The sequence below is a fragment of the Bacillus rossius genome, chromosome 10, assembly GCF_032445375.1.
Source record: "Bacillus rossius redtenbacheri isolate Brsri chromosome 10, Brsri_v3, whole genome shotgun sequence".
In the NCBI taxonomy this organism is placed as follows: Eukaryota; Metazoa; Arthropoda; class Insecta; order Phasmatodea; family Bacillidae; genus Bacillus; species Bacillus rossius.
This window is the reverse complement of record NC_086337.1, coordinates 57,314,230-57,337,693: the sequence shown is the minus strand read 5'-3', so window position 1 is coordinate 57,337,693 and position 23,464 is coordinate 57,314,230. Positions and strand designations below refer to the sequence as shown.

The following is a 23,464-nucleotide window of genomic DNA, read 5'->3' as shown; positions in this document are numbered from 1 at the left end:
GTCTGTCAGGAACTTGAGGATACGTCACTGAACCATTATCCTAATAAATACGTGAAATAAAGCAGCATAAATTATTTATTAGAGTAGACTGTAAACAGGTTTTATCAGCCGTTCACTGACCTGTCACTCAAGGTTCCCTCAAACCAACAAAAAAAGGAGGTTTGTCTGTAAAGTCGGTTTACGGACGATGATTTTACGTGATAACGTCACAAGAAAACATTGATGAAAAATTGCATACTTTTTTTTAATTTTCAAATATTATTTACAATTTTTGCAAATTTAATTTAAATAGTTTGTTTAAATATAATCACGAACAATTAGTTAAGAGGCCTGCCTTAACCTGCTTGATATTATAGAAGATTTTCTCGCACGGTGGTTGGCCGGTTCTTGCACGCTCGGCTCAGGCGGAACGTGACAATGAGTCGTGCTTTTTTCGTGCGTGCAGCCGGCGTTCATCGATTTATAAGAAGTTATCACGTCAAAATTGCTCGGGATGTGTCGTCGTAATAAACTCGCAGGTTAAGTTCACGAAAGTGTTTTATTGCAGCTCCTTGTAGAAAGAGAGTGTGTGTGTCTGACTGCAGTCTGCACTGACGAGCTCATGTCATGACAGCGACGGTGCTGCGCTCTGCCAAGGACTTGCGGTAGCTGTGAACCACCACCAGGAAGTAGGCCTGCATGGCTGAAAACATGACAAACAAACCTCTGATTCTTCTTTGTCACATTTACTCCATTTAGTTGCTGCAAACACCAGCAATGCGTCTGGCGTTATCAGATCAGTTCTAAAACATGCGATATAAATGAATAATATTTATCAAATGTCTTTAATTAATTTTTCATTGAATTTTTTAATCGAACATGTTCTGAACGTCATTTGCAAGAAAATATTTTTCCCCTTGATATTAGCTGCGGTGTACTCCATAACCTTCACGTCATCTTGCCATTCATAATCAGGAAACTTAGCCTTAGTTTCGTAGTGATTTGAGCGAAAATTAAAATTTTACCTTAATTAACTTTTCAGTATATCATCTTGTGAAAAGCTCTTTCAATAGATGTCCACTCTCCCCCATTTTCTCATTTTAAAAACCACATAGAAATACAACTCAAATGATATCCAGGACATAGACTTTCGTAACCTGTAACGCTAACTGCAACTTGGCTTCTGTAACTGGGCACTACGTTTCGGCTCGCCTTGCTTCAACTATCAACAAGGGCGATCAATGGTTATGTTAATGGACATTTATGATGGCTGCGACAAGAAACGACGAAACGTCGAGCACGTCTCCATTTACAAGAACCTGGCCACAACCCACAAGCCAAAAATAAGTTAACAACAACAATTTTATATTAACATTTGATTGCCATAAAATATATATATAAACTTAAACAATAATCAAATATTTTAAACAACTAGATTAGTACATTAAGTTGCCATACTTACGATCTAAGTTCACTTCCATCAGTAAAAAATAAGTGTTGCTCATAGTTTAGCGTTTGTGTGTAGCAGTCGTCTTCAACTATATATTTTTTTATATATTTTATTACATCTATAAAATTAATGGTTTTATTAAAACCATTAAAAAACTGAGTTTTTCAGGGTTTATAAAAAAAATTTAGTTAAATTAATGATATCATAAAAATAGTAGTTTAAGACGAAGGTTACATAAAATCTGTTAATCACGTGAATTCTTACTTCCCACATACGCCAGATTATTTCATTCTTTCAGCAGATGCTAGGATTGATTTTGAGTTCGAAGTAGCTTGGCTTCTGGGTTGTGTATCCCGTGTCCTCGGCAAATAATTCACCAACGTTTCTGATCGACATAGCAGTCGCCATCATCAGGGAGCAGTTAACTACGTCGGTGGAATTATTCGCCCAGGGACGCGGCTACAACCCAGAAGCCAAGCTAATTTCAGACAATTGCCGTGAGAGCCTGCGAACATTATTGGCAGGGGCAGGCATTTTTCGCGAAAAGATCCCGACACTTATTAGACTGCAACAAGGTATACCCGAACCTGTGGTTTCGTTCTTGTGATTGGCGGCCGTCTGAGAGAGAAGTCGTTGACTTAGCTTACCGAGCCATACCAGGACGCGTTTACATCCGCACTGAATCACTGTGATTGGTGTTTTTACAATCGGTATGTACCTAAGAGAAACTCAACCTATCACTAGAGACCCGGAAAATTCGCGGGTTCAATGACCTCTAGGATAGACTCCAATATCCTCTACACACTCGGGCAAATGCCAACTGTTCATTGGCTGTTGACTTGTGAGTCGTCTCGACTGGGTGACCTGTGATTCGACACTTCTATGAGTGAGGGTCTCTAATTGGCCCTCAGTCCTCCAGATTAACAGTGACAGTGGCGTAGCCAGGATTTGTGTATGGGGGGTGTTAAGAAGCATGCCCCCCCCCCCCGTATTAAAGGGGGGGTCCGGTGGTCCTCCCCTGGGAAAATTTGGATTTTAAGGTGTAAAATAGTGCTATTTTAGCAGTTTTCGGTACTTAAATTTAAATATTGTAATGGTAAAAATTTTATTAATTTTAATATGAAATTTGTTTGAGTGAAGAATAAGAAATTAATTAAAGATTTGGTGCTAAGGGGGGGAGGGTTTGAACCCCTAACCCCACCCCCCTGGCTACGCCCATGAACAGTGAACCAATGACGGAAGCAGCACTAAGATGTAATTATTTGAATTTTATCATAACACTAAATGAACCCGCGAATTTTCCGGGTCTCTACGCTATCACGAAACACAGACGATGCTGCAGTGTTTTTGAACTTTCATCGAGTCTCGAAATCTTTTCACGAAATCTGCATGGCCTTAATTGTTGGTTCTGAGTTCACTAGAGACCAGATAACGCAAGCTGCGTGGTCCAGGCCACTGCCCGCCTGAGCGCCGCGGCACCAGGCATGTGTAGGGACACATATATTCCGTGATTTCATTTCATGTCAAGGTATTTCACAAAACACTGTAGCTTTTTCTAAGAGTCATGGCAAATTGTGAGGGTGCAGCGGTACGGTGACCACATTCTCATTGGCCCCCGTCAAGAGCGGGACGACACCTCTCATCGACCTCAGCCAATAACCACAGGAGAAAAGCTACAGCATTTTGTGAAATATCTTGACACGACATGTATTCGCGAACTGCAGGTGTCCCTAGGCATGTCCCTCGGCTCGCGAGGCGGGGCTGACCGCAGTAGAGGAGTTCCCCGGCGACCCCCCACGCTGTCGCGGCGGACCCAGTCGTCAGAACCACCACGGACACCAGGAGCAGCGCCGTCAGCCCCACGAAGAAGTGCATCACCGTGGCGACCGTCCACAGCAGCAGGCAGCCCGCGTCCTCCTGCGAGGCAACACAACCTTCCTTCCCGAGAAGTCACTTCCTGAATTAGTTTAACTATCGCCTGCAACAGTTACCCAAAATGAAGTAAAATTACATGAAAAAGCATCAAGAGAACCCATTCATAACGAAATAAACGTACTTCAATAGAATCGAAATTTCAATGATTGAATGCTTGATTTGTAACAAAATAAATAAAAAGGGAAGGTCTGAAATGTGTGGTAATGTTTCCTTAATGTACATTTTAATGTGAAATAACCGAAATAATCTGAAACGATACAAATGGTAATGAAATAGATAAACATGTATGGAATGAGTCGGAAACCTAATACGTCAAACAGAATCACTCGATGCAATGGAAATACACGGCAGGTAGCGTGTGACTCACCTTGTGGACTCCTCTGACTAGGGCCAGACCTGCCAGCGCCTGCACGAGGCACAGCAGCCCGGAGCCCAGGAAGACGCCGCTCAGCGAGCCTGCAGACAGGAGACACCGGTCCTCAGACTACCACGTGGGAGGCACACGTGTGGTCCACTCCCAGCACAGCTCCACGCACCACTGTAGCCGTCCAACCAGAGTCACCAACTGCTTCCTGGTTCCCGTGAGCTTCTATCTCCCCCCCCCCCAAGTCTCAGCATGTGTTTCTGCAGACATTTTGGACGTGAAAATCTGCAGCTAACTGAAAGTTTACTACCTCCGAATTGTCAGCAAGGTGTGGCATGCCAAAACTTTGGTCACACCAGCATTTTCATGGCGAAAACTCTTCTCGTAACCCAAAAAAGTAGTATTTGGGATGAAAATGGTGTTTAAATTTGATTATATATAGCTATTTAAACATTATTCTTACGATAGTAAGATTGGTTTAGAACATTATTTTGGGTGTCAGCAATGGCTTATGTCCATAGTGTTCTATATCAGTGCAGGCATTCACACGAGTGATTCACGCGCTCACTTACTAACTGATCTGTAACATTCAGACCCACATCCAGATGAGAAATGTAAGATTTAGTTGATTAATATATGTTGATCCAAAAAACGAAAAAATAAAAAAGTAATTTTTTTTAGATTTTTGCTTCCAAAAAAAAGAAATTTTAAATTGCTACGCAAAGTCGTTTCTACAAAGGTCCACTGTGGCTGAAATGAAAATGAAATGAAAACACTGATCACACCAATTCATCGTGTTCGAATACGTCCACAATTCCTTTCCTGTGACTTATTTTTTTTGCGAATTTCAGTTGGTTATATCTCAGATAGAGCTACATTTACAGATCAAAGGAAAAAGTTGCACTTAACCTTTATCTTTCCTTTTTTTTTTCACATTGAACGTACAATAGCAGACTTTGAGCCTAACTGGCCTACCCCCTGTAAAAGACCTACAATATTTAACAAAGACAATTTGAGTTGTACCTTCCTTTATTTAACCTTTTTATTCATATAGAAACTTAGATTTAATTTTAAAATTTTCATATTCTTTTATGTTTCTTAGTTCTCTCATTCATTCCATATCTTCGTCCTGCGAAGCGTTCATACTCACGCAATCTGTATTCTGCGTTCTTCATTAGAGACGACAAGGTGAAGAAACCAGTCGCACCCAGTAGTCCCGTTACCTGCGAAGAAGCAACATGTTAAAAAAATTCAAAAATACTTTTAAATATCAGCCAAACCAAATTATCAAGGATTTCTTATCTTCTGAGAGTAGAATTTTTTCTATTTCAAACTCAAAGACATATTTTATCAATGCTCTCCACGGGTGAATTGTTTTCAATTTTTATAACAAACCGTTTTGTTATTCAAATCATTTATAATCTCAAATACTTACAATTTTAAATATTATTGAAATAATTTCGTGAAAATTTCCAATATATTTTTACGCTCTGGAAGGCATATCTTAAATATAGTATATCTCTTAATATTATTTAAAAAATATTTTGGTCAAACAGAATTAATATGTTTATTATTTTTTGTAATAAGTGTTTAAACTTCTAGAATGAACTCAGAGTACTCAGAAATCTTGTGAGTGGTTAACAACGCTAAACACATTTATAACCTTTACTCGTAGGGCAACTATTTGAGAAGGAATTTCCAGGAATCTTTCCACGTACACAGGCATACACCCCCCTCCCCCCTCCTTCATTCATCCACTCTGTCAAACACAATTGACGGCCACATATGTGAGCTATACACGATACGGCAATTTACTACCGCCGATATTCTCTTATCAGTAAAATAGCCATTGGCAGAGCTAATTGCCCGCAGATAACCAATGTGGAAACACTCTTGTATCATCCATAGTATCCATAATGCTTAGCCAATGATGATAAAGAATATGATCGCTATCATCGTTATTACCATAACGGCACTAGAAAACACTCTACTAAGCTAGAGCCATGATTATTTCGCGAATATACAAAGGAAACTTGAAGCAGATTTAGGTATTTTTTGCGTTGACGATAGGAAAACCTTTCTCTTAATACTCCGTTGAAGACCCTTATCCTAATCTACATAGGGGCAGGCATTTTTCGCGAAAAAAAAACAAATCTGAACGCTTATTAGACGGCAACAAGGTATACCCACAGTAGCTGTTTCTTCCATGTGATTGGCGGCCGTCTGCGAGAGAAGTTTTTGCCTTATTATCCGAGCCATTCAGGACGTGTTTTCTTCCGCAATGAATCACTGTGACTGGTGTTCTATCAATCGACACGCACCTGAAAGAAACTAACCCTAACACGAAACACATTAATCGCTACAGTGTTTTAACTTTCAGCTAGTCTAGGAATCTTTTCGCGAAAATGTGCACGCCCCTAGTTATAAGCAACGAGAAGGCATAGTTGCCCAATCAGATGTGACCAGCCAAGGATGGTTATCGACCAATTGCTCGGTCACGTATATGCAGGTCGAATCTAGCCTGGAGTGAAATGACTCCAATAAATATTCATGGCTCTACATACATATTAGCACGCAATACTTAAACACTTTTTTTTTTGCAAATTTTGTTAGAAAGGAGTATGAACAAGTGTGTCTGCCACGACATTCAGCTGATGGAACTGATGGACTGGTTGTTTTTGGACCGAGTTGCCACACACGGCCGTTCGGACACAAATGTCGAAGGGATGGCTCCCCCTTTTTATTTGTTAACCCAACCCTCTTAGCCGTTAGGCCCTGCCGGCTTGGGGCCATCACGGGGCGCGGATACGGAATACGCCGTATACGCGTAACAGGAGAATTGTTAGAGATCCAGCTACGCCCAGAGGCTACCCATCCCAGCATAGACACCGCCGTCACCCCCTGCCTCACTCAGCTGACCAGACACGTGGCTGCGTCCCAAAGCTCTCAGACGTAAGATTCAGCATTGCTGGCGCCTACCCCGTTCTCCCACCCCGCCCCTACCAGTCGACGTGAAGCTGGAGAGTGTTTGCTCCGGGTCTACTTCCCTGCCCCCGGGGGAAGGGCTCCGCCGACGACGCCAGGTGGTCAGGTGGCGGTGCGCACCGAGTAGAAGCAGCCGATGGCGATGACGGCCCTGCGCAGCCCCACACAGCAGCAGCACCGGTCCACGCGCATGTCTGGCGTCCTCTGCCTGCTCGTCGGAGACCCCTACTGCCCGGCCGGCCTCCCTGGAAGGGCTTATCTCCCGGCCCCTCCCCCGGTCTCTCTGCTGCCCCGACCAGCTCCGCTGGACCTCGCAGTGTCCCTGGGCGCAGCTCAACAAGTCATACGTAGTCCAGATCCAAGACAGAGGAGTCAGTCATGGCATCAAACACTGCCACGGCTGGACAATCCCCGCTCAAAGCACACGATGCATGCAGGGCTGAGACCCAGCAGGACTATAGACGTGTAGGCTTCGACCGGGGATGCACTTAGAGTCTTTCCTAACCCAGAGCCCTTCCAAACAAATACACTTAGTTTGAGTTCGGTTAGGAAAATAAGAAAAGGCCATGTCCGACCGGTGCTCTGTGAGTCTCTGCTCAGCGCGAGACAGAACTCAGGGCCGGGTTCATTACTAGAGACCTGTAAAATTCGCGACTTCAAATCCCTAAAGGATAGACTCTATGATCCTCTATGCACTCGTGCAAATTACATCTGCTGATTGGTTACCGACTCGTAACACCTGTTGACTGGAATGATCGTGATTCGCTAATTCTTATGTTAAAGATTTTTCATTGGCCCAGAGTCCTTCAGATAAACTGTGGCTCAATCACTGAAGCAAAATAATGTCATAAGTATTTGGACTCTATCCTATCGCGAAATGAATCCGCGAATTTTACAGGTCTCTATAAATTACAAATATAAATACGTTTAAGCTTCTCGTGCTATTGGTTCACTGTTCATCTGGACGATTATGGGCCAATGAGAACCCCTCAGCCAATGAAGCTTCAAATCACAGGCAAACCAGTTGAGACGACTCACAAGTGAGCAGCCAATGAACTGGCCCAAGTAATCACTGGACTGTGTTGTCTATGCAGAAGGTCATCGAAACAACGAATTATTGTAGTCATTAATAACAGAGGAAGTATTTAAGATAGACCACTGAGAGTCTGGTTTATGTTTAATTAAATTAAGTTCAACAACCACCTTGAAATCAATTGCTTTAAAAAATTTTACTCATAGAAATAACAGAGGGTGTAAATATGTCACAAAAATATATGGAAAACAAGAGTGTTTTAGACCATAAGTCCTATTGACGTTTTCAACTTATTTTGTCTGATAGATATGCTGCAATAGTTGGTCAGTCGAATTCAATCTCATCTGTGCATACATTACTCGGTCTCTCTTCAGGTTATCGTACAAGCACTGTTTCGATCTGAACGTCAGACCAACGCAAAGGTTTACGAGTTACTATTTATCTTTCAAATCAAAAAAATAGAATTCGTCTGTTTTCTGTACTTTTCGGGGGGGGGGGGGGTGGAAATTTTGTTTGACTTGGCCATACTGTACAAAAGTTTTGCAATGTTTTCCTTAATTCTGGGCTAGAGTCAATGAAAATCTTTTCCGATTTAACTGGGTTGCTTTGACTATTACTGTATTATTCAATGTAAATTATTCACCTGAAAATTTTCACACAAATTTTACCAATCATAATGGAAACAAATAACTACAGTGTTTTGAGGACTATCTTTCTCGAAAGAGTTACGAAAATTACAGATTATCTATACATACTCTGGCTCTGCATCCAAATGTCTTTCAGCTAATTAGTAGCTATTTTATAAACTCACAGAACTCTAGATACATTTAAACTGGACGATGGGTCGGTGTGATGCTCATTGCAGCTCATGCGCGGACGATAGGCTCATTAATGACGTCACGAGGAAGACTAGGAAAATATTCTGACACGGAATTTTTTTTAAAAGCGTTCTCGTGAACGGTATCTCCGGACGCGACATCGGGCGCCGGTCAAAGTTTCTCTCTCGGAACATAATGACGCAAAAGCTCGTGGGAATAGAAAGTTTCCCTGCGGTGGTCTTAATATGTGTCCCGGAATCCTACAATGACTAACGCATAGAGGATTAGGATTACAATTACAAACTTGAACTGCCAAGTTTTCTCTTCAGCTGAATTTATCTGAAATATATTTTAGCCGTTAATACATTTTGATAGTTTTAAAATTAGTGTGACGTTAGGTATACCGAGATTTATTTCCCTCATGCCTGAGCTATGAGCCCGCGCATACTAGATAAATAGTGACTGGGTTCAATGACCTCCAGGATAGACTCCACGATCCTCTACACACTCGGGTCAATTTGACCTCCTCATTGGATGCCGACACGTGAGGCGCCTCAACTGGGTAACTTGTGATTCGATAGTAATTTGATTGAGGGTCTTTACTCGCCAATATTCTTCCAAATGAACAGTAAACCCTAAACAGAAGCAGCACGAATGTTATAAATACACTGTTAAAAATTTTCACCTCTAATGTCCGAAGTACGCTGATGGATACGAATTATCCAGTTATCTTCGTAAATTTATCTTTACCTTCGTAGATTGTACGGGTATTTAATTCACTTGACTTGAACATGGATCCAATCTTCCGCGTGTGTGTTTGCCCAGTTCATACCGAAAAGCGAACAGAACTCAGAGATCGAAATACGACGTAGTTTCTACAAACACCCAGTTATTTTAAACAACGAAAAACTCTTCGGTTATTTGAGAAGCGTTCTTGGTTTAAATGTCCGTAAATTTTAATGTTTTTACCTAACCGTTTTTTAAACTACAACATACCACGAGAACAACCCACAAGTATTTTTTCCGGACTCTAGTTACAACTTCAGCAACCATCCTGAACATCGCAAGTTAATATGCTCTGTAAATATATATAGCTAGGGATAGTAAAAAATTACAATAAGAGACTTTCAATCGAATTAACATCGAATCACAAGGAACCCAGTTGAGACGCCTCTCAAGTCGGCAGCCAATGAGGAGGCGACTTTGACCAAAAGGATGTTGGAATCCATTCTGGAGGTTCTAAAATCGTGCACTATTCCAGTCTCTAGTTATTGTTGCTATTTGAATTTCATTCTGTAGCAGAGATACACTCAAATCGTTACGGTAAGAGGTCCCAGACTTTTTAAACCCACGGCCCCCTTAATTCACAGATGGTTTTACCGGCAGCGGCCCCTACTCCCCCCCCCCCCCCCCCCCCAATATAGAACCATAACGAGGTTCGTCTGAAAAATCGTTCAAGCAAAGTCATCTTGATACTTGAGCGAATACTCCCTGCTCATTGGCTGCAGACTTGTGACGTGTAGCCGGTGACTGGAGGTTCCCCGTCGGCCCAGAGATCTCCACATAAATTGTGCACCATCAGTAGGGACTGGAAAAATTCGCAGTTTCGATGACCTCCAGGCTAGACTCCACGATCCTCTATGTGCGCGGGAAAATTACACCAGCTCATTGGCTACTGACTCGTGACACCTGCTAAACTGGGATGCTTGTGATTCGATACTTCTTACGTCGAGGGTCATTCATTGGCTCGCAGTCCTCCAGGCAAACTGTGTTCCAATCACTGAAGCGGCAATAAATTACACGCACTTGGATTCTAGACTATCGCTAGAGACGGGAATAAAATCGCGGTTTCAATTCGCTTGTAACTTATTGCCGCTTCAGTGATTGGAACACAGTTTTCCTGGAGGACTGTGAGCCAATGAACGACCCTCAACGTAATAAGTATCGAATCACAATCATCCCAGTTAGCAGGTGTCACGAGTCAGTAGCCAATGAGCTGGTGTGATTTCCCCCGCGTACATAGAGGATCGTGGAGTCTATCCTAGAGGTCATCGAAACTGCGAGTTTTTCCTATCCCTATACCTATCGCTAGAGACCGGAAAAATTCGCGGATTAATTTAACGACAGCCTAAAATGCATATAGTTATACCTCAGTGCTGCCTCGGCTATTGGCTCACAACTCACCTGGACGACTCTGGGCCAGTGAGAAACACTCAACCGAAGCTGTGCCGAATCACAGGCCGCTACGTTGGGACAACCTTCACAAGACAGCAGCCAATGAGAGGGTGACATTTGACCGAGTGTACGTATAACTATAAAGTTCATCCTAGAAGTCATTGAACCCGCGAATTTTTCAGGTCCCTAGATATCGAGAAAAAAACCGCGAATTTTCCCGGTCTCTACCCATGAGCCTGTCACGTGACGGACAGAGGATCGTCCCGGTCACGCGTGGCCCGGGTGTCAGTGGAGCGACGGGACGAGTCACGCGCGTGACGCAGGTCGCTGCCCCCGGCGGGAGAGCGGGAGAGAGTGTGCCCCCGGACACGCCGCAGTGAGCACCGAGGGCCTAACTCCGCACTCTCTCCCGCCTCCCGCCAGCTCTCTCCGGCCGCGAGGCGCTGGTCGGCTCAGTCGCCGTCGACACCTCTGCACCTCTGCACCGCTGCTCCATCGCCGCCTGTTCTCGCGTGAGTGTCCCTCCGTCTGTGGCTCTTCGGACGTCTTCAGCAGAGACCGGCACGATTTATATCTCTGCTCTGCTTTTGCTACTGGTCCGCTATTTATGTGGCCAATGAGAAACCTTCAGTCATGTTTCATTAGAAAATATTTATCTTTGCGCTACTTTAGCTACTGGTCCACTATTTATAGGGACTGGAAAAATTCGTGGTTTCGATGACCTCTAGTCTAGACTCTAAGATCCTCTATATACGCAGAAAAATTACACCAGCTCATTGGCTACTGACTCGTGACACCTGCTAACTGGGATTGTTGTGATTCGATACGTATTACGTTGAGGGTCATTCATTGGCTCACAGTCCTCCAGGCAAACTGTGTTCCAATCACTGAAGCGGCAATAAGTTACACGCTCTAGGATTCTAGCCTATCGCGAAATGAAACCATGAATTTTTCCGGTCTCTAGCTATTGGTCCACTATTTATGTGGCCTATGAGCAGGGGCAGGCATTTTTCGCGAAAAAGATCTGAAAACTTATTAGACTGCAACAAGGTATACCCGAACCTGTAGTTTATTCCTTGTGATTGGCGGCCGTCTGCGAGAAAAGTCGTTGACTTATCTGACCGAGCCACTCAGGACGCGTTTGCTTCTGCACTGAATCACAGTGATTGGTGTTGTTACAATCGACATGTGCCTGGGAGAAACTCACCCAATCACGAAACACAGACGATGCTATACAGTGTTTTTAACTTTCATCCAGTCTCGAAATCTTTTCGCGAAATCTGCATGGCCCTACCAGTGAGAAACCTTTAGTCATGTTTCATTAGAAAATATTTATCTTTGCGCTACTTCTGCTGCTGTTCCACTATTTATGTGAAGCACTCTAAGCCAAGTCAAATAAGCAGTCAATCTCCGTCTACACGTTTAAGACGTCTGCCAATGAACAGGGAATATTCGCTCAAACATCCACAAGTTAACGAACCCGCACATTTTTAGTGCAGAACCACATGGTGGGTTTCAATATATTCATTTGGAACTTTTTTTAAGACATATATCTATATGAAAAATGTAAGAAAGAAAATATTTTTTTTTACGTGACAACGTCTAATAATTCGATGAACGCGTGCATACTTTTTAATTTTCAAATATTATTTATAGTTTTTGCAAATTAAATTTAAATAATTTGTTGAAATATAATCACGAACAATTAGTTTAAAAACAACACACCTTAACCTGTTTGATATTATAGAAGATTTTCCTCGCACAGTGGTTGGCCGGTTCTTGCACGCTCGGCTCAGGCGGAACGTGACAATTTTTCGTGCTTGCAGCCGACGTTCATCGATTTATAAGACGTTATCACGTCGAAAATGTGTCTCTTGAAAATACATGGAAGTAGAAAGTAAGTTTTGTCACGGTGCCTAGATTTACACAAAGGGTAATAATTACGTCACTGTTTCCTGTATTTCCCCACTGTCACATCCTCTCCAGTACATATCAAGATCTTCGTTTTCAGCAGATTGTGGCAGTGATCTTCCCAAACACTGAGGTTCACGGTATGTAACACTATATGTTTCCACAAACCACCACTTCAGTTCGATACCAATGTCAAATTTCAGGGACCTAACCATTTCGTACTAATTGAGGGACTGTTATAAACGACCTGTTTGCTAGAATCCACAGCTATCGGGTTGTGAGGTGTTATCTGTCACTCACCACCTCGTCACGAAAATATACTCTCATTGTTTTGGATAAAATTTAGAAGCCTGAAATGTTGGAAGTGAAATGTTTCAGCAGGCATCAACATGTTTAATAGATGATCTCAAATCACATTTCAACCCTGAATATGGGGGGGGGGGGAGTTTATGCGCTAAACTGGCAAAGTATATATAAATATAACACAAAAAAAGTTTGGAGGGCAGACGAATTGAATTATTTGTGTTGAAAAATGTATACATATATATCGCGAAAAATTAAAAAACTGTTTTTTTTTAATCATACTATCCAACTGGTGATGTATTACAAATTAAATGAATGCAAATAAATGTATTTATTTACCATATAAGTTGAATAAAAAAATATTTGGAATAGTGGAATTAGTATGTGGTGGCGATATGAGGTGTTTTCGGGGAAATTTTTGGTTTGTTGGTTTGAAGGGGAAAAAAACTGGGGCGCCAAATGAGTTCTTGCCCCGGGTGGAAAGTAGTCAAGTAACGTCCGTGAGAAACTGGTCTCAACTTGGAGAGCCGAGATGGTTGGTCAGTTCCAAACCAGTCGGCAGGCTGCTCGGAGTGCTGACCGGAAGGAAGTGTTAGTGGAAGTGTGGGCCGGAAGGAGATGTGGACATTCACCCAGCCACGGTCCGGGCCGGAGACTTTCTACCGGCCGCTGCTCGTGTGACCCGTGTGAGGGTCCAGCCCTCAGCCTCCGAGGACCGCTTTCCCCCCCGGGCGACCGAGTTCCGGGAACATCGCCCTTACGGCCCCGTCCCGACGGGTCATTCATTGCCTTTCCTTGTCGTCGAAGTCGCCCCACGGCTTTTCCCGTGGCTTCCTCTCTCCTGCTCTCTTGCGTCGTGCTCTGGGTCGCGAATGTCCTCGCCACATGTCAACTATTCGTCATTTTCCAGCTGGGAAACACGTCGTAAAATTTTTTGACGTGGTAACTAACGTCTTATAAATCGATGAACGCCGGCTGCACGCACGAAAAAATTGTCACGTTCCGCGCCTGAGCCGAGCGTGCAAGAACCGGCCAACCACCGCGCGAGAAAAATCTTCCATGATATCAAACAGGTTAAGGCGGTCTTTTAAACTAATTGTTCGTGGTTGTATTTAAACAAATTATTGAAATTAATTTTGCAAAAAAATGTAAATAATATTTTAAAATTAAAAAGTATGCAATTTTTTGATCTTTTTTTTCTTATGACGTTATCACGTAAAATTATCGTCCGTAAACTGAATTTACAGACAAACCCTCCTTTTTTTGTAAATGGAACTGACATTATTATGTAAAATTACAGATATTTGAAAAAAAATTACATTTACCTAAAAGCAATCGTATGGCTACAAAGCAAAATATGTCGCATTACTACTGGGTTAGGAGATTCTTGCCTGGACATTTATACTTTAATTAAAGTTATTTGGCGTAGCATAGGACTTAGCTCTGGCTACTTGCTGATTTCAACTTTTTTTAACTGGTTGATTATCGTGATGGTTGTACTAGGCCGCGTGAAATAGAAAGTTATTTCCTCGCGCCGCTCACATACGGCCTGTTAGTAAATATGTGGTTGCAGCAAGGTATATAAGTTCCGGGAGATATGATTTGTGCCTTCATATACGAAGTGGACAGATGAGACCTCCAGAGTTAGACGCCTGACGGGAAAATGTGCGCCTGTTGCAGGGATAGCTCCAAGATGGCGGCTCACGGGCTCTTAGTTCTGCTGGTGGCCGCGAGCTTCGTGAGCGCTGCGGTCGCCTCGCCGCAGGCCGGCGCCAGCAAGGACGAGACATCCAACATCATCCCCGTGGTGAGTCCTGCTCCTTGCGCGGCTGTGTGTTGTGTGCTTTGTGCTGTGTGCTGTGTGCTGTGTGCTGTGTGCTCCTTGCGTGGCTGTGTGCTGTGTGCTGTATTCTGGGTGTTGTGTGCTGGGTGTTGTGTTCTCGCAGCACCGTGGTCACACTTTCCCCGTTCCATTCACGAAATTACTCCTACAAAATGCCGTATACCGACAGCTTAGATGTTACACATGAAAAAATAAATAAAATTTAAATCAGTTCTTCCCGGTTGCAAGAACCTTTCTAATAACGTAACTACTGACACTGTTATGATCACCCACATGGGAGCAGATCCCGGAAAGGGGGGGGAGGACCGCTTGCCTGGCGAAGTGGTGACTGTGGAGCGGGGTGGTGAAGACACGGGGGCAGTGTGCAGCAGACAAGCGTGAGCTGTGTCGTGACCCCGTGCGCACAGCCCTGTGAATCCCCGAGGACTGGGCCCCTCGCCACTCGACGCTCTTCTGCCGGCAGGACGGCGGCGACGTCACGGCTAGCTCGTCCACCCCCGCCCCCGGGGGCGGCGCCTCGACGTCCTCCACGGCCCGGCCGGCGACCAGGGCTCCTCCCGCCCCCGCGCGCTCCGGCTTCTCCCGGTTCATCAGCGACATCTTCCAGGTGAGAGCTGCCGGCGCCTGGCGCGCTCTTCGCAGACACCACCGGGTTTTGTGTTTCCTTCTGAACAAACGTTAACTGACAAAATAATAGTGTTCCTACAGAAAAAGACAAGACAATGTATAATTTTAAAAAAAAATCAAACTGTTTTATAAAATAAATATGAAAATAAATCTGTAAATTAATATAATCTCGTAATAAATACCTCTATAACAACAACATCTTAGCACGAAAAACTGAATTACAAATTTTAGGCTAATTTCAACTTATTAAAACATTCTATTATGCAATATGCAACGTATAGTTTAGAAATAAAATAACAAACTATTTTATAAAATAAGGACTTCAATCCAAAAAATAATCAACTATTAAAAATGGAGAGACGCGCTTTTCCGCCAATCACTCCGAGAGCTCTTCGCAGACACCGCGCCGCCTTTAGTCTTCCGGGTTTCGTGTCTCCTTCCGAACAAACGTGAATAGACAGAACAATAATGTTCCTACAGAAATAGACAAGACAATGTATAGTTTTAAAATATTGCAGACTGTGTCTTAAACTAAGTGCTTTATACAAACAAAAAAATACATATATGAAAAAAAATTGGCTGTAAATTATTATAATCACGTAATAAATACCTCTATAACAACAAAATCTTGGAACGAAAGCTGTATTACAATTTTAAGCTAATTTTAATATTTTTTTATTCTAAGATTTGGTTATCATAGAGGTTTTTTTTTTGTAATGTGAATAATTTTAAAGTCATTTTTAATATTTTGTTTATTTTTTTGGATTGAAACCCTTATTTAATAAAATAGTTTGTAATTTTATTTCTAAACTATACGCTGTATTAACTAGTTTTGTATTATTGTTTTCATATTCTTGTCATTCGTGTGCGATGCAACCTTCCCGTTCACTTTGAGACTCGGTATCACTCGCCTAGGTGGGCATTTGTTCTTCTTGTTACTGTTAGAAAGAATATTTTCCTGTTGGTTTATTCCGGTAGCAATCTTTCATTTGTTTCCGAGTCGAATTTTCTCACCAGATATTTATTAAATGTTAGTTTATATGTCAAGGTCCGTAAATGGTAATAGTTATGAACACTTCCGTGATTTTTCGCACCAATTAATATATTTTGAGAAAATTTGAGACGAAACATAAAATTTAAGAGAGCAATCGAGATGAAGTTACGGAAACAGCCCTTAATGAATTGTACTGACAGTGACATTTAGTATCCCACCCCTACGAGACCAAGCTTAAGAAGGGATCAGTGAGAAAAATACGACAAACCATTGTATCTCTCAGTAACTGAAAAAATAGTGTACAGATCAAGAATAAATTAAAAATTTTGGTTTAATATTTTCTCCTCAATTGAAATATTTTTTACCATTTCAAATATATAAATGGATAAGAAGAACCGGAAGCTATCCATGCATCCATTGTTCTACCTCTCACCTCATAAAATTCTAAACCACAGTCCTAGAAGTAACTGGTAAAGATTTTGATTAAAATGAATCATGATATGTTTCTGAGACATAAATTATACCGTTGTACAACTCTCAAGTTTTTTTTTCTTTTCAAGCAACTTCAGGTACAGTGTGTATGGTTGTAGTATAAGTTTGAGGTGATAATTTAATTAGTTTGATATGTAGGATTGAATAATGAATAGTTTTGAGTTTTTGAATAAATACTGTGTAGTTTACATAACCTTTTTTGTAACTGATAGTTTTTGTTCTTGTTTATCTATCTTTCTTTTAAATTTTATATTTGTCTTGCGTGCTTTTCCTCTGTAAGAAATGAGACTGCCATTTAAGAGCACATATTGAGAAAAAAAAATATTAATTATACTTTTTCCCGTAGTTTAATTCCAAGCTATTTTCTTAGGTTAATTTTTTTAAGTTATCAGTTCTTTGTTGTACTTTAAATGTTTATTTTTATTGGTAAAATTTATATATATATTTATTTATTTATTGAATCCGTGGATGGTTGTAGGACAGCGCGGAATCCACGCCTTAACTTCTGCATACGTAAAAATAAGAATAATAAATAAATATATTGGATTTATAAATGATGATTGAAAATAAAATCAAACTAACAAATCATTTAATCCGGAACCATAAACATAGCTCCACATCGAACACCAGACAGATCGCCCCTGATTGGCAAAACAGCCCAGCCAACCAGAAGAAAGGAAGGCTCTGATTGGCCCACAGCTGCAGCCAATCAGGAAGCACCTTCTTCCCCTCAGTCGAGAGTATATAAAGGCAGGACAACTGGTAAGAACCTCAGTAGGTTACTGCTCCCTGATGATGGCGACTGCAATGTCGACCGAAATGTCGATGAATTATCCGCCGAGGACATGGCTACAACCCAGAAGCCAAGCTACTCAGGGTGTCCACATTTAGTACTTTCGTACTAGATCTAGTACTTTTGTAAGTATTTTAGTGGTCTAGTACATTTACGCTCAGATCTAGTATTTTTTCTTTTTTTTTCTTTAATATAATAATGTTACAGTAAATCCAATATGTTTTATTATTAAGCGTAATTATTTTTAAAAACTATGGAATGTATGTGTGTGTGGTGTGTGATATTTATGTTCGAGCATTACAATGTCATAATAACTTCCTAAATTGTTAAAACCATAATTTATCATAATTTAGTACTTTGTTTTTCAAATCTAGTACTTTTTTCTCGCCTAATTTGGTACGAAATATTGTTTTTTCCTTGTGGTTCACCCTGAAGCTACTTCAGACGATGGCCGTGAAAGCCTGCGCACATTATTGATGGCATAGTTTCCTGAAGTGTGTTTCAGTTGATGTAGGAAGGAGCTGTGTCGCGGCCCGTGTGTGCTCCGACTGTGCTGTGCTCCGACTGTGCTGTGTTGCGCAGATCCCCATATCCGTGCTGAGGGCCGTCAACAACCTTCTGGCCAACCCCTTCAACAGGGAGACCACCACGGCCGCCAAGAGCACCGCCCAGTGACGTCACACGTCGCTCTGGGGCACTGCAAGTACCGGGTACAAGCGGCCGCCGAATCCTGACGTCACTGTGAAGTAACCCGCAAACCAAGAGCCACGTGTTCCAATCCTTCTACCTCTAATACCTAGGGTCATGCAGATTTCGCGAAAAGATTTCCAGACTAGATGAAAGTTAAAAACACTGTATCATCGTCTGTGTTTCGTGATAGGGTGAGTTTCTCTTAGTTACATACCGATTGTAACAACACCAATCACAGTGATTCATTGCTGAAGCAAACGCGTCCTGGTATGGCTCGGTCAGATAAGGCAACGACTTTTCTCGCAGACGTCCGCCAATCACAAGGACGAAACCACAGGTTCGGGTATACCTTGTTGCAGTCTAATAAGTGTTCAGATCTTTTTGCAAAAAATGCCTACCCCTGCCAATAGCCTCCGCCAGTTCAGTTTTGGACACTGCAGTCGCTATAATACGGCACCCAAAAAAATAATTATACATCGCAAAGAGGTTCTTGAGGTTTGTAAGGTGGTTTGTTCTTTAAATGAATTTTTGTTTTAACGCAGTTTTTTTTTGTAAAACCTCCATTGCAGTTTTGGACTGTCTGTCACAGAAAAATTCCGAAAATCAAAAATATATAAATTTTTTTTCTGCCGTAAAACAGCGACTTCAGCATTAAATATGAATCTTTAGATACTACTGACCTTAAGGAACAGAATCTCAAAAAAAAATGTGTGGCGTTTGTAGGTTTTGTTGGTTACTTCGCCGTAGCGAGTTTATTTCCCCGCAGCCGTTCATACCTTGTGTTTGTAGTGCCCTACTCGGCGCGTGTGGTCCGGCCCCTGACGACCGGGACGCCTGCAACCCGCACGACACGCCGGTTCACGGGTTTATTAATCGCTCATCGCGTCGTGAAGACGCTGATCTCCAAGGAAATATATCATCGAAACACTTTTTGTACCACACAAAAAAAATTATTTTGTGATAAATATTCCGTTGATCTAAAATCGTTGCACTGTAAATATATAAAAATAATTTTTTTTGTATGTAAGCACACGAGAACCTGTAAACATTGTGATATGATTTCAATTTTGTTGACTGTGTATTTATTGAAATTCTATAAAAACCCAAATAAAAATAGTTTTTAAATAATTCCACCGAGAGTGATTTATTTTTATAAATATACTGTTAAAGCTGTCTTCAGGATAGTCGCACTTACCGAACCAACAATCCAAGACCAATATCCCTGATCCAGAAGCAGTGCCTGAACACTTCCTATGCTGGGAACATCGCGGCCTAAAGAGACGTGACACGAATCATCGCCGATAAACATATTACTTCACATGAAAACAGTGCGAGGGATATTCATGGATCCATTGCCGCAGCTAAAAAATGTCATCCTTAAAACTACTGTAAAACTGCATGATTTGTTTTTAATTGATTTAATATTCCATAAATAATATTTTTAAGTAATTGTTAAACTGATTGATTTTTATTCTCAAACACAAACCAATTACATCTCTGATGACACCGGTGTATAGAAGAAGTTAAACTCTAATTTAATATGTTGCAAGCCAAATTATTTTGGACCTTTACTTTTCTCCTCAGAAATTTTACCTGTGGTGTTACGTTTCGTGAAGTTATGAAACATTTCGAGGGTTTTGGTATATTTACGAGGGCTATTTTTTTTAATCAGGTAAAAAAATTAATACGTGAGAAAATGATTTATTGGCACTTACTTCTTTTTCACATAATCGCCATTCGTAATGCTGCACCAGTTCCTTTATTCAACCAAATGCATCGAAGTTGGCCGCCTGGGAATGAAACCAGCCAGGTAGCGCTGCTACCCGCAGTGCAGGCGAGTGAAGCGGGAAGCCTGCTCTCAGGGGCATCGCTCGTGGCACTCCCAGGCCCCGTGACGTCAAGCCAATGGCATCTTGGCGGGTCACGCGCCAGACAGGCCCGGCTGCTCACCAGGATCCCCGGGAGACAAGGACAGCAAGGTCAGGCGTGTGAGGAAGCGCTTTGTGAAACGAGGTTTTTGTCTGAAAAAAAAATGGTTCTTCGCCTGCCCCTGTGTAGTGCCCCGGCATGCGGGCTTCCCGCTTCACGCGCGCGCACTGCGGGTAGCCGCGCGTCTCCTGACGCCTGCCTTTGTGTAGTGCCCCTGCATGCGGGCTTCCCGCTTCACGCGCGTGCAATGCAGGTAGCCGCGCGTCTCCTGACGCCTGCCCCTGTGTAGTGCCCCTGCATGCGGGCTTCCCGCTTCACACGCGTGCAATGCAGGTAGCCGCGCGTCCCCTGGCGCCTGCCCCTGTGTAGTGCCCCTGCATGCGGGCTTCCCGCTTCACACGCATGCACTGCGGGTAGCCACGCGTCTCCTGGTGCCTGCCCCTGTGTAGTGCCCCGGCATGCGGGCTTCCCGCTTCATGCGCGCGCACTGCGGGTAGCCGCGCGTCTCCTGACGCCTGCCTTTGTGTAGTGCCCCTGCATGCGGGCTTCCCGCTTCACGCGCGTGCAATGCAGGTAGCCGCGCGTCTCCTGACGCCTGCCCCTGTGTAGTGCCCCTGCATGCGGGCTTCCCGCTTCACGCGCGTGCAATGCAGGTAGCCGCGCGTCCCCTGGCGCCTGCCCCTGTGTAGTGCCCCTGCATGCGGGCTTCCCGCTTCACGCGCGTGCAATGCGGGTAGCCGCGCGTCTCCTGGCGCCTGTCTGCTTGGACGACTCGAGAGACAGGCTGCTGTCTGCTGGACTGCCCTTGGAGATGTCGCCGCCGCCCCAAGCTGACTCCGAGGAACTCGAGACTGCTGTTGTCAACTGGCTTAACTCCCAGGCGGTGACCTTCCAGCAGAGGGGTTCAAGAAACTGGTGTAGTTACGAATAGTGCTTAGACCTGAAAGACGATCATGTCAAAAAGATGAAGTAATATGTTGTAAATTAAAATGTTGATATCTTTTCTCAAGAGTTAATTTTTTAATGACCAAACGGACTTTATTTTAAAAAAACAGCCCTCGTAACTACATTGAATCAAGAAAATACCGAAAGAAGATTATTCAATCACAGATATTTCGTCAAAATATGTAAATTGGGTTGCAATGATTGACATATACTTCGTCATTAACAGGGCACCTCTGCCTGACACGCATTTAGCTCTGCTCCAATCCAGGATAGGGCTTACCTCAACCCAGCCTTTTCTCCTTTTACGCTTTCTCCCTTGTATTTCGAAAACGTGAGGAGGCATACAGATAAATTTTGTAAGTTCTACAAAGAAGTTCTTTTGAAAATAGTTGCGGCAGTTTTTCGTTGTAACAGCGCGTGTTTAATATGCATATAACATGTACATAACACACTAGTTAACATTTCATAATATTGCTGATATCATACCCATGTAAAAAAAATCATGTAATTAATTCCAAAATGTTTTTGCTAAACCAAAATACACAATAAAATGTCAAGTGTATATTTAACTTCATTCCTAACAACCCATTTATGGTTGAAACTGCAACAGTGGCAATGCGTTTGTTTCTTCATTTTTTATATAACTTAAGTATGTTTTCATTTATTAACTCCTGCTTAAGTTTATTTGGAGATGTATTTTACACTTACCTTTTTCTCATTTCATGAGGGGAAAATATTTTAGAAATGTGTGAAACATGTGCCTATTTCTAAAAAGTTTAGATTCTGCCATATTTAACATTTCCACATTCATTTAATTTTGGCTGTGTGCACAGTTAATTAAGATGAAACTAATCATGGATAAAATTTTAAGATTTTACAAACAATCACATATTTATTTGAAATTTAAAATAAAGGCTTTAAATGTTTTTTTATTGTTCGTTTTAGTGAATAAGTAGTTATATTTTGTATTAATGAAACTAAACTTACAAAATTTTCACACTCGTCTTTTTTTTTAAAAGAAAGGAATATAAAAAAATATATTTTAAAGAACTATAAAACTTTTTTTTTGTTTTGTGAACTAAAAAGGTAAAAAAAATATTAATTAATTTTAAATTTAAGTAAATCGTTTAACGGAGTTGCAGTGAACTGTAACTTTGTATAAACTCATTTTTTAAATTAAACTTAAAATAGGAATCAAGTAATAAATCATATCAGCTGTATTCGTTGGGGTGGAGTCATGAAGATGAAAGACGTGGATGACGAGAGACGAGCGAAGATGGGGTCATCGAGAACTGGTGCTGGGGGGGGGGGGCGGTGTCCCGGCGTGGACAATTGAGTAGCGCGAGGCAGTGTGTTGGGACAGAGGGGCGAGGTAACATGCCAGCAGCAGTGACAGCCACTGTCGAGCCCAATTCCAGTGGAAAGATCTCGCGTGGCATGACATATATGTTTTAATCAATTACTGCCGTGATTTTACGTGTGGACATAGATGGCAACGGAACCCATATCATCTTATTGACAAAGTCTTTGTTCTGGCTGCAGGCACGGCATAAAGTTATTTATTTCTGGTAAAGGCCCCTGGATGGTGTGTTGTACCATTCGAAACGAAAACACGGAAGATCGAAGGCCAATCATCTCCCATGGCGCATTACTTGCTGGTGTGCGTCTGGGTGGTTTTTCAAGAACAAAGCTAGTGCTCCTAGTACACCCTGGCGGGTTCAGTTCTAGGAGGTGGTGGTGGTGAGGCCAGGCCGGGCTTTGCCCGGAAATAACTTGTCGAGCCAAGCTCCTGTGGGGTGAGTGAACTGTGGACTTGTCTGTGGTCAGACTTTCAAATTGTTATAATGTCATTAATAGTGTAAATATTAGCTAATAAATAAAACTGCATCTAATTAATTGGGTTATCCTTTCCCGATCTGCATTCCCACACTCGTGACCATGTTTACCAGATATATAGGTTTAATTCTTTGTCCTTTCATCTATACTAATATTATAAAGCTGAAGAGTTTGTTTGTTTGTTTGTTTGAACGCGCTAATCTCAGGAGCCACTGGTCCGATTTGAAAAAAATATTTCAGTGTTGGATAGTACATTTATCGAGGAAGACTATAGGCTATATTATATTATCAATAACATTAGGGATCCTTACTAAAAGTCCAATTTAGAATCAAATGCGTTGGAGGGGGTTAGATACAACATG

General features: G+C 42.2%; 1 protein-coding gene and 1 long non-coding RNA gene across 2 annotated transcripts; one reads left to right on the top strand and one right to left on the bottom strand.

Annotated features, from left to right (window-relative positions):
• Nucleotides 1-490: 490 nt before the first annotated feature.
• On the bottom strand, nt 491-3,764 carry LOC134535663 (uncharacterized). Its single transcript, XR_010075672.1, has 3 exons — nt 3,732-3,764; nt 3,196-3,346; nt 491-682 (listed from the first exon to the last, which is right to left on the bottom strand). It is a non-coding gene; the product is annotated as an uncharacterized LOC134535663 (long non-coding RNA).
• A 3,091-nt stretch (nt 3,765-6,855) lies between these two features.
• Nucleotides 6,856-19,521, top strand: LOC134536358 (uncharacterized). Its single transcript, XM_063376111.1, has 5 exons — nt 6,856-7,088; nt 11,063-11,251; nt 14,634-14,760; nt 15,260-15,403; nt 18,285-19,521. The coding sequence occupies exons 1-5, from the start codon at nt 6,856-6,858 to the stop codon at nt 18,375-18,377; spliced, it is 786 nt and encodes a 261-aa protein (XP_063232181.1). The 3' UTR covers nt 18,378-19,521.
• The last annotated feature ends 3,943 nt before the right edge of the window (nt 19,522-23,464 follow it).

What these genes read in the sequence shown, in the direction of transcription:
- LOC134536358 (XM_063376111.1), top strand. Translation starts at nt 6,856, where the DNA reads ATGACGGCCCTGCGCAGCCCCACACAGCAGCAGCACCGGTCCACGCGC. An exon ending in GATCCAAGACAGAGGAGTCA is followed by an intron (nt 7,089 to 11,062) that starts GTCATGGCATCA and finishes CGCGTGACGCAG; the next exon opens with GTCGCTGCCCCCGGCGGGAG. An exon ending in TCATCAGCGACATCTTCCAG is followed by an intron (nt 15,404 to 18,284) that starts GTGAGAGCTGCC and finishes TGTGTTGCGCAG; the next exon opens with ATCCCCATATCCGTGCTGAG.